At 31.7% G+C, this 11,062-nt stretch overlaps 2 protein-coding genes and 1 pseudogene across 2 annotated transcripts; all 3 read right to left on the bottom strand.

Moving 5' to 3' along the window:
• Window positions 1-642: 642 nt before the first annotated feature.
• LOC116108501 lies at window positions 643-1,535 on the bottom strand (annotated as a pseudogene).
• Window positions 1,536-4,890: 3,355 nt separating this feature from the next.
• LOC116108499 (metalloendoproteinase 2-MMP-like) lies at window positions 4,891-6,315 on the bottom strand. The gene is made up of 3 exons (XM_031394744.1): window positions 6,255-6,315; window positions 5,425-5,910; window positions 4,891-5,012 (listed from the first exon to the last, which is right to left on the bottom strand). The coding sequence occupies exons 1-3, from the start codon at window positions 6,313-6,315 to the stop codon at window positions 4,891-4,893; spliced, it is 669 nt and encodes a 222-aa protein (XP_031250604.1).
• Window positions 6,316-7,245: 930 nt separating this feature from the next.
• On the bottom strand, window positions 7,246-10,819 carry LOC116108588 (protein DMR6-LIKE OXYGENASE 2-like). Its single transcript, XM_031394834.1, has 4 exons — window positions 10,317-10,819; window positions 9,949-10,196; window positions 9,370-9,724; window positions 7,246-7,800 (listed from the first exon to the last, which is right to left on the bottom strand). The coding sequence occupies exons 1-4, from the start codon at window positions 10,623-10,625 to the stop codon at window positions 7,558-7,560; spliced, it is 1,155 nt and encodes a 384-aa protein (XP_031250694.1). The 5' UTR covers window positions 10,626-10,819; the 3' UTR covers window positions 7,246-7,557.
• Between the last annotated feature and the right edge of the window lie 243 nt (window positions 10,820-11,062).

Genomic DNA, 11,062 nt, shown 5'->3' with positions numbered 1-11,062 from the left:
AAATGTCATTTTTATCCTTTTAATGGTAAATCTAACTCCTTTTACAGTATTTTATCCTTTTAGGCTATTTTGAGACTTGTGTCTCTTTTTCAAAATCAGAAAACATTGTCCCTAAATTGATAATTATATCCCTATTAAAATTGATGTATAACATGTTTTAGTAATTTTGATGTGTTTTGTTTGATTTTGTATTTGAAGATGAGATTTGAAAGATGATGATGGATTTCATTTAGAATTGTATGTGTATATATATATATATATATACATGCTACAAATCCTGAATAAATCCATTATAATCTTCAAATCTCGTTTTCAAATATGCAAATCAAATTAACATATGAAAATTTAATAAAAGCAAATTATTAGGAAATTCAAATAAAAACTTAATTGAAATTGATAATTAAGGGTATTTTAGTCTTTTAAAACAAAAAAACTGGTGAAAAGTTTTATTTCCTCGAGATATATAAATTCTAATTACCTCAAGATGGTCACCAACGTTGACAACAAATGAGTTAGGAATTGGCTCAACAGTTACCCAGTTTCCTCCATGCTGAATTTGAAGCCCTTTCACTTGCTGATCTTGAAGAGAAGAGTAGAAATCCGTAATCTGAATGCGGTGCCATGCCGAGAGTCAACTCAGGTTCAGGCATGAAGGGTAACAATTCTCACTATGAGTTGGCTTCCATCTTCAAATTCTTCTAAACCACAGCTTCCATTTTCACTTTCAGCTCCTTTTCTGGTTTCCAACAATCCAAGGCTCTCCAGAACGGCCTCCACCAGCATCAGATACAAACTTTTTGTTTCTTTTGAGTAGTCGACTGTCGTCTGCCTGTTCAAATATAAAGAAATTGCAAATTGTCATATATAAAGAAACTTTTTGGTTTGGACGTTTGAAGTTTTTAACATGCGGACCAAAAAGATTAGCGATTGATTATTGCTTTGATTATGTATTTTTTAAGGTAGGACTAATTGCTCACTGTTGATCCACAAGTTAAAAACTTCAAATTGTCCGTATTAGAGAACGCCTACTTATATATATCTCCACCTCAAGTCTGTAGGAGAAGAAGGCCAAAGAGGAAGAACTTCCGAAAAGGGTTGGCAACTAAGCTTCAAGAAATCCCTCCAACAAAACACTGAATCCTTTTTTGGTTAATACTTGTTCCACATCTAACTGGGAACGCATATCTGTTGACATGTACTTCGATCTCTCCTCAAAAGAAGCTCAAAAAATCTTTTCGCTACATGAAACATGTCACTGATAACTTGATTCGGAATTCCATATTGACCAGCTGCATGCAGCATTATCCCAGAAAAAAATAATATGTAAATACAAGTTCAATCCCATATCTGATTAATTATCTAAACAAAATAATTTTTTCAAGGTAGATTAGATAAGACTCACCTGAAAAATCCGTATTCTTCGCAGGCTTTAGCAAGAGATGAGCAAGGCATCTGTTTGAACCTTGCAGCTGAGAAAAATCAATGATGGGTAAATTGAGATTGTAGCTTGAGGAATTAGCATTATATAATATCATTTGCTGATTTATAACTCAAATTGGGACGTTCCGGGAGAGGCAAATGTACTGGTTGAACTTTCTCTATGCCTTTCCACAGAGATGTCTCACTCCCTTCTGGTACTGACTCTCTGGTAGCTATTTTCTCTATCGGTTTCAGCCACCAAACTCATTGCAGGAGACACGATGCACAAAATTAAGCTAATTAAATTCTGCAAAATCTTGATTTAGCTTAGTTGTGATTTGAGTAGTGGTGTGAATAAAGAGTTTGGAATGGTTCATATCTATGGAGGAAATAATTGAAGCAAAGAATTTTAGAGGCGCTGGTGGAAGAACAGTTTGGAATTTCAAGTGGAAGAATTGACTTGGTCTTGCTAATTATGCGTGGATCTAAACCGTTGGCTAATTAGGGGAAGTTCATTAATCATTATTTATTTTTTGAGACTTGGACTAAGTTTGGTCAAAGTCAAACAACGAGGCCCTAGTGAGAACTGAGAAATTAATCAAGAATAAGTATTTGCATGCATGTTCAGAAATTCTTTAAAAAAATCTTTTCAAATTCGAAAAATTATTATTGATAAGTTTTTTCTTGGAATTTAATCAAATATCTCAGATAATTATTAGACCACAAAAATTATATATATATAAAAATAATATAGAGTCAAGTGTTTCTGAAAGTCAAAAACCGTAAAAGAAAATTGGACAGTTACAGTTAGTCTTACGGTTGTGAGGTAAATTAATTAAGTGGGAATGGCCCAGCTGGTCCAAATTGTCGAGTCTTTATATCGTAAATATTTAATATACATTTAATTGTTTATTAATTCGTTCTTGCACTCGATTCATTGCATGTTTAATTTGGATTCATTATATCAATTCTCGTCTTAATGGAGCACATCTATATGTGAAATCTTTGTTTTGAAACTGTATATATCTCACTTAACACGTTTTTTATTATTACTTTTCGTTTTACCTGACCCTATTTTAATTATTCCAAGATCTCTTTTGCACTAAAAAGGATCTAAGATGTGAAAACATGCCAATTGCTCCTCTTTGTCGACAGAAATATGGAACACAGATAACTTTAAAAGATCTCGATATTTTAATTGAACAGTGAAAAGATCACATTTGTTGCAAATTCAATAACTATAAAATGGTTCATATTTAATTTGGATTATCTATATTTTGAGTTGTTTATTATTTATTATGAATCTGACCCTATATAATATAAATTCATGATTCTTGTATCTTTATTAATTAGCTATAGTAGACTAGCTAGATGGGTTTGACTAAAGGAGCTTAACTAGATTTCAACAAAATTTCCAATTAAATTCATCATTCATAATTAATTGATAAGAATTTATTGCCAATAGATATTATTTATATCAATTAATCAACTGATCTTCTATACATCTTGCTCAACATAATGAGAAGTAATCAACCTAGTACCTAGTAATAAATATGTGGGTGGGTTTGGTATTCAATTTTAATATTAATATTAAAGAAAAAAAAAAGAGATTAATTCCTTGCTTCAATAGTGTAAAGTTTTAAAATATATAACTTGTTTAAGTATATAAGATTACACAATATAGTGTTTCGGGTGTGAACATTAAATGTGTAGTATAGTTTGACTCCTCTCATCAGTTGTCTAAAATTTATTTGACTAACAAATTATAACTAGAGAAGTAAATTACACACACAATCTTATCCATATGATAAATATAATTTATTGATCTTCTCTTTCTATTACAATTTTTAAGAGAAATTTTCAAAAATAAATAATTTTTTTTTTTATATTATGTTTATGTCTACATGCAACGTCTCATATATACTTCTTACCTGATTGACTACAATGAAATTTATTGGAACATTTAATCAGCCTCCCCCTAATAACCTAGCAATTTACTGTATAACTTTGACTTGTCATCTTTGAATTAACGTGATATACTACATCTTAGCTGAATTAGGCATAAAAGTTTGTGAAAATTCATTCCAAAATCGCATGTTTTTTTTTTACAATAAATTAATGAACTATTGCAGATTAGACAGATAATTAGTGTATCATAAACCAACTATGATTAGAACAAAGAACAAAAAACACAGGGACCCAATTTTCTTTGAAGGTGGGTTGAGTACAATTCAAACATTTAGAAAACATCAAGTTCTTTAGTCAAAAACTTAAGTCCTCATACTTTTCCATTCAAAATTTGTTTTGATTTCTATGAAACTAATATTCCTTGCAATTGCTCCTAGGAAATCCTCTTTTGGTAGCCGTCAATATGGTTCAAATTAGCAATATATTCATCGAAGACTTTGCAAAGACTTACTAATGCTCTCAATTATTACAATAAGCACTTTAGATAAATAGATGATGTGATATGTTAAAAAGAGTGATATATATATTTTTTAACTATCTGGATGGTCGAGTGTTCGATAGGAACTCTTGAATGTATTACTTAAGAAGTTTTGAGTCGAGTATTTTTCGATTACTAATAGAAGTAACCATTTGAGCTCTTACTTGGTCAATAATTCCAGAGTTTCGAAGAATTAGTTGAATTATGCATAAACTGGCCCGGATTCCCTGGTCATAACCAAAAAAAAAGAAAAAAAAAAAAAAAAAAGAAGGTGTGTGATATTGTTTAAACTTCAAGTTCTTTAATATAGCTGACGTGTATACAAAAGAATATATTGTTTAAACTCTACAAAACCTTTTACAACTATCAGGGTTGGTCGCTTGAGAATATCTAAAGATAGACCACTGTATATTACTTAGTAGCTCAACCTATAAATGTTAATCTCGTATTAACATTATGTATAATATATAATTAATTTTTTACACTTTCCCGTGGCCTAAAATTTTGGTCCAAATACAGGAGATGGGCTTCAAATAGTTGTCAAAGCCCATCAAAGGTTTCAAGATGTTGGGCTGCACATGCAGGACACATTAGCAGTTGCTCTCTAGTCTCAAATTCAAACTCTTAAGACCAGACCCAAAAAAATAATTTAAACTAAGGTGATTTTTTCATATTTTTATTTCTCTACTAACTGTTTAATTAAGATTAGAAAATATAATTATACACAGAGAGCATAATCTTTCACTCATTATACACACAAATCTGTTCATGACTCTGCTTCTATATAGTAAAGAGGCCCCAATATCACAAACTCTATAAATATAGGTGAATAAACAAACAAACAACTATTAAGTATGGAATCAATAATTTGGCTTTAATTATTATATTTTTTTTTAATGAGCAAATTATTTAAAATCAAATCATGTGCAAACCCTCAATGCACTCATCAGAACAGCAATAAATTGGGTTTAATTAATTGAGAGATTTAATTAAGACTAAGAGTTAATTAACACCTTTATCTTCTTTCATCTCAGCCTGATGGCTGCAGCCAACTGATCATAAGCTTCACTCCATGCACTCCCCATGTCTTCACTCCATTTCTTTCCAACTCCCTCTTTGATTGTTCTCAGTAACGCTTTTTCACCACCTATTAAATCCACAACAAACATTCATACCACAAATTCAATGGAATTAAATTTAGAATAATATATATACCAAGTTCCAAATTTTCAATCCGATTTCAACCTTTTAACATAAGTTTCTTATTATTGAAGATGTAAAATTGAGATATATCATAATACTGTTTGATTTTATAAATAATTAATTGTACTTAAGTACCTCAAAATGCGGGTCATGACTCCATTCTTAAGATGAACTGTCCCAAATATTTCGAAGTAGTATGAGCCACCGTCACCTCTCTCTCTCCCGGCTTTTTAATTATTTAATTAATTTTTAATTTAAAATCACCAACCATCTTAAAAACACGTCAATTTATATAAAAAATTTGTATATAAAATATTATATATTATTTACATAACATGAATAATCGTATTTTATACCATATAAGTCACGTGCACCTTGAACATCATCTGAATGCAATTTCCTTTTGATGGTTCCGAATCCAATTGTTGCAAACATCACTGATTCTTTCTCAGAGCTATGATCGAGCCCAATCACATGACCAACTTCATGCACTGCAATTGTTTCCAGGTCCATCTCGTCTCTCGCCGGATCTTTTAATAGGCTCCATTTTTCATCTGCATCATAGTGTATCCTTCCATCAACCGCTGTAAATGCATGAGCAACAACGCCTTTAGGACCGTCGAATGGCAACCCATCGCCATGATCGCCGTGATGGAATCCGATCACAATATCAGCTTTAGCATTTTCTCCAACTTCCTCAAAAGTAAAATTTGTCACTTCACTCCATGTTTTAAATGCCCTTGAACAAACAGCGCTTATGTCCTGGTTGCTGCCCGGAACATTGGCGCTCGATTTGAAATTGTACGTTAGATGGTGTCTTTCCGGAGGCCACTTCGGATTTCCTGGAAAGAATTTATAGCGTGAGACATGATGAACTTCAAGCCCCGATGATCCTGAATTTTTTTTTCTTATATATATATATATATATATATAGAGAGAGAGAGAGAGAGAGAGAGAGAGAGAGAGAGCATTCCTCTTGTGAAAGTTCCCTTGTTGCATCATTAAGTTGCCCTTTTGAACAGGGCAAAATCTTCCTCTTTTAGATTTAAAGATTGACCTAATCAACTTCTTATCCAAATTATTAGGAATATTATTAAGTGTAATGGGAACACTTAAAGACAAAATTAATTAGCCATAAAACAGCTCACATATATACCAAAGATTTAGATGCTTGCATATTTTGCACCTTTTTTGTAGTAAAATATCTGAAATGATCTCCACTGATTTAGGTAAGGAATTTGCAGCATTCAATTTCTTCTCGGTATGACTAATTAATCCTAATCAACTATCGGGAAATATCATGGATCGATTTTATTTATAGTTACACATTAATGATAAAGTTTTTAGTAAAATGGATTAATCTTAACATGGAATGTAGTTAAAATTCTTAAATTCGGCATTAATACAAGGATTCTCTTGGATATAAGTTAAAACATGCATCATATAGAGATGGAAGTAAGCATAAAATGACGCAAGGGAAATGTCAAAGACGCGCAGTGAGAAGGGAATCATAAAGAGATGGAAGTAAGCATAGAATGATAAGTGATTTTGGAATTAGGAAATTAAGGAAATCAAACCTAATGCAGTTCAATTTTTTCGCCAAAGATATGCAAAAATTAAGGGGAAAAACTTGGTAAATACTGAGAGAAAATAAGCTTAATTGTTATAGTATTATCAAATACTGTATGTTTCTTAACAGAACACATTCACACAAGCAGTTTTAGATGACCTCTACTGGGTTGCAAATTAATGACCTATTATACTCTATTGAAATTTCGGGCTTTTCGGAAGAAATATCTTCATTCGGTTGCTTGGACAAAAGGATTTTATTAGTTATATAACTAATATATTAATTTGCTGAGTAATTGGCTGTGCACATGATGATGCAACAAACTGATGATAGCATGATGAGAAAATAAAATTACCCAATGAAAGATATATAAGAGTTAATTTTCAGATTCAACTATGGATACGTGATAGTATATTAATGATAAAAAATTAATAATTACGTGAGAAAGAAACGAAATTAAGGGAACAGAAGAGATGAATAAATTGAGCTTGTGGTAATTATAAAATAATTAATATAAAAACAAATAACATATATTAGTAATTAACGTTCATGTTTCACAACATATTCATGAAAAAAAGATAAGATAAACTTAAATTGATGAACAGGATTCTCTAAATACAATTTGGTCCATTGTGGGACACCATAGTAGGTTGCTTCTTGGAGACCAAATTATACAAGTCATTGGTTAATTTCATCAATGCAGAGAGATGAAAATAGAGAAGCATTTGTTAAAACTTAAAAGGCTGCAATTAATGTTAATAAAAAATGTCACATAATTCTAACATGTGAACAAGCGTATTCAAAATCCATGGAATTTCTTCACCACCGAATAAATGTGTACTATGTTTTGAAATTTGAGCTACAAAAAAGTCAAGATTATTAGACTTTTCATTTGTTTACCAGTACTGTTCCCTCAAGCTCAAGTCAATTTCCTGGATTCCAGGAAATTCTTTTGCCGTGGTTCACAGGATGAAATGTAATCAAGAAAAGTCGCAAAGTCTGTGGCCTTGTAACGACTTGGATTGGCTTCATTGGCGAGTTTCGGTGCCGGTCGAATCACGCTACTGAAGGGCAAGCTGTGCAAGGAAGCGACGGAGATTCTGGGTGTTGAATTTGCAAGAACCCTGTGGAGTACACTTTTGTATCTTCCATTGCTAAATATCTATTTAGCGAACAAACAAAATCAGATCAAAGAGCTGTACTTAATTTATAATCATGGGATGAAATATTGAACGTAATTTACTGGTTGATAGAAGAGATTAAAACTTTTCACCCGTGACGTTTGACTGACTTACAAATACACCCAAAGAATTCCAAGTGTGATAAATTCACCAAACTTTTTACTAAAAGCCTAAAGTACCTTTAATTATTATTTTCAAGTTTCTTATTTAAATGGGATATTATCAATTGAGGGACATTGTTTTCTGAATTTTGGAAGAAAAAGGTTTCAACTTTCAAAACAGATTCAAAAGAGACAAAACTCCGTTAATCAAAGTTAAGTTTAACCAAAAAAAAAAAAAAAAAAAAAGATAAATGCCCATATACTAATATTTATATAAAAAAAAACTATTTTTTTAAAAAAATAAGATATCATAAAAAATAACAATGAAAACTGAAAAAACATATGCTAATATTTATAATATTAAAAATAAGACTACTATAAAAAATAAACAAAAGTAAAAATATAACAATAAAAAAAATGCACAAAAGTTAAAGAAACCAATAAACTTAAAAAAAAAAATCTTCAAAATAAAAAATATTTAAAAATAAAACATTTGGAAAATTAAAAGAAAAATAATTTGGCCAACAGAGCTAACCGTCTGTGCACGGCCTGGCGGACGCCGGTGCACACATTGCAGCCTAACTTGGACAAAGCAAGGCCAAGTAAGGCTACCGCCTTTTGCTTGCCAGCAAACAGGCCACGTATGGCTAGATCTGTGGCCAACTTGACTAGATTGGTCGCCATGCTAGGCCACAATGGCCACCGATCTAGCTGTGTGGCTAGTTCGATGACTAGGAAAGGGTGGCGACTTGGCTAGGCCACATCGTTGCCAACAACACTGGCCTTGGCTGTTGGCCACCTGTTTTTTTTTTTTAGTTTTCTTCATATTTTTAATTATTTAGTTATTATAAAAATAATAAGTTAATTTTTAAGTTAATATAATTTTGATACAAATTTATTTTTCTAATTGTACACATTTTAAAACGTATGAAATTATCAAATATTATTACTTGATAAATGTCATTTTTATCCTTTTCAAATGGTAAATCTAACTCCTTTTAACAGTATTTTATCCTTTTAGGCTATTTTGAGACTTGTGTCTCTTTTTCAAAATTCAGAAAACATTGTCCCTAAATTGATAATTAATATCCCTAATTAAAATTGATGTATAACATGTTTTTAGTAATTTTTGATGTGTTTTGTTTGATTTTTGTATTTGAAGATGAGATTTGAAAGATGATGATGGATTTCATTTAGAAATTTGTATGTGTATATATATATATATATATACATGCTACAAATCCTGAATAAATCCATTATAATCTTCCAAATCTCGTTTTCAAATATGCAAATCAAATTAAACATATGAAAATTTAATAAAAGCAAATTATATAGGAAATTCAAATAAGAAACTTAATTGAAATTGATAATTAAGGGTATTTTAGTCTTTTAAACAAAAAAACTGGTGAAAAGTTTTAATTTCCTCGAGATATATATAATTCTAATTACCTCAAGATGGTCACCAACGTTGACAACAAATGAGTTAGGAATTGGCTCAACAGTTACCCAGTTTCCTCCATGCTGAATTTGAAGCCCTTTCACTTGCTGATCTTGAAGGAGAAGAGTAAGAAATCCGTAATCTGAATGCGGTGCCATGCCGAGAGTCAACTCAGGTTCAGGGCATGAAGGGTAACAATTCATCACTATGAGTTGGCTTCCATCTTCAAATTCTTCTAAACCACAGCTTCCATTTTCACTTTCAGCTCCTTTTCTGGTTTCCAACAATCCAAGGCTCTCCAGAACGGCCTCCACCAGCATCAGATACAAACTTTTTGTTTCTTTTGAGTAGTCGACTGTCGTCTGCCTGTTCAAATATTAAAAAAAATTGCAAATTGTCATATATAAAAGAAACTTCTTAGGTTTGGACGTTTGAAGTTTTTAACATGCGGACCAAAAAGATTAGCGATTGATTGTTGGCTTTTGATTATGTATTTTTTAAAGGTAATGACTAATTGCTCACTGTTGATCCACAAGTTAAAAACTTCAAATTGTCCGTATTAGAGAACGCCTACTTATATATATCTCCACCTCAAGTCTGTAGGAGAAGAAGGCCAAAGAGGAAGAACTTCCGAAAAGGGTTGGCAACTAAGCTTCAAGAAATCCCTCCAACAAAACACTGAATCCTTTTTTTGGTTAATACTTGTTCCACATCTAACTGGTGAACGCATATCTGTTGACATGTACTTCGATCTCTCCTCAAAAGGAAGCTCAAAAAATCTTTTCGCTACATGAAACATGTCACTGATAACTTGATTCAGAATTCCATGATTGACCAGCTGCATGCATGCATTATCCCAGAAAAAAATAATATGTAAATACAAGTTCAATCCCATATATCTGATTAATTATCATAAACAAAATAAATTTTTTCAAAGGTAGATTAAGATAAGACTCACCTGGAAAAATCCGTATTCTTCGCAGGCTTTAGCAAGAGAATTGAGGACATGGTATCTGTTTGAACCTTGCAGCTGAGAAAAATCAATGATGGGTAAATTGAGATTGTAGCTTGAGGAATTAGCATTAATATTAATATCATTTGCTGATTTATAACTCAAATTGGGACGTTCCGGGAGAGGCAAAATGTACTTGGTAGGAACTTTCTCTATGCCTCTCTCACAGAGATGTCTCACTCCCTTCTGGTACTGACTCTCTGGTAGCTCATTTTCTCTATCGGTTTCAGCCACCAAACTCATTGCAGGAGACATGGATGCACAAAATTAAGCTAATTAAATTCTGCAAAATCTTGATTTAGCTTAGTTGTGATTTGAGTAGTGGTATGAAAAAAGAGTTTAAGAATGGTTCATATCTATAGGAGGAAATAATTGAAGCAAAGAATTTTAGAGGCGCTGGTGGAAGAACAGTTTGGAATTTCAAGTGGAAGAATTGACTTGGTCTTGCTAATTATGCGTGGATCTAAACCGTTGGCTAATTATGGGAAGTTCATTAATCATTATTTATTTTTTGAGACTTGGACTAAGTTTGGTCAAAGTCAAACAACGAGGCCCTAGTGAGAACTGAGAAATTAATCAAGAATAAGTATTTGCATGCATGTTCAGAAATTCTTTAAAAAAATCTTTTCAAATTCGAAAAATTATTAAGTTGATAAGTTTTTTCTTGGAATTTAATCAAATATCTCAGATAA

Source organism: Pistacia vera, unplaced genomic scaffold, assembly GCF_008641045.1.
Source record: "Pistacia vera cultivar Batoury unplaced genomic scaffold, PisVer_v2 Contig566, whole genome shotgun sequence".
NCBI lineage: Eukaryota > Viridiplantae > Streptophyta > Magnoliopsida > Sapindales > Anacardiaceae > Pistacia > Pistacia vera.
Note: the sequence above shows the minus strand (reverse complement) of the source record. Positions and strands in the feature narration are given on the sequence as shown.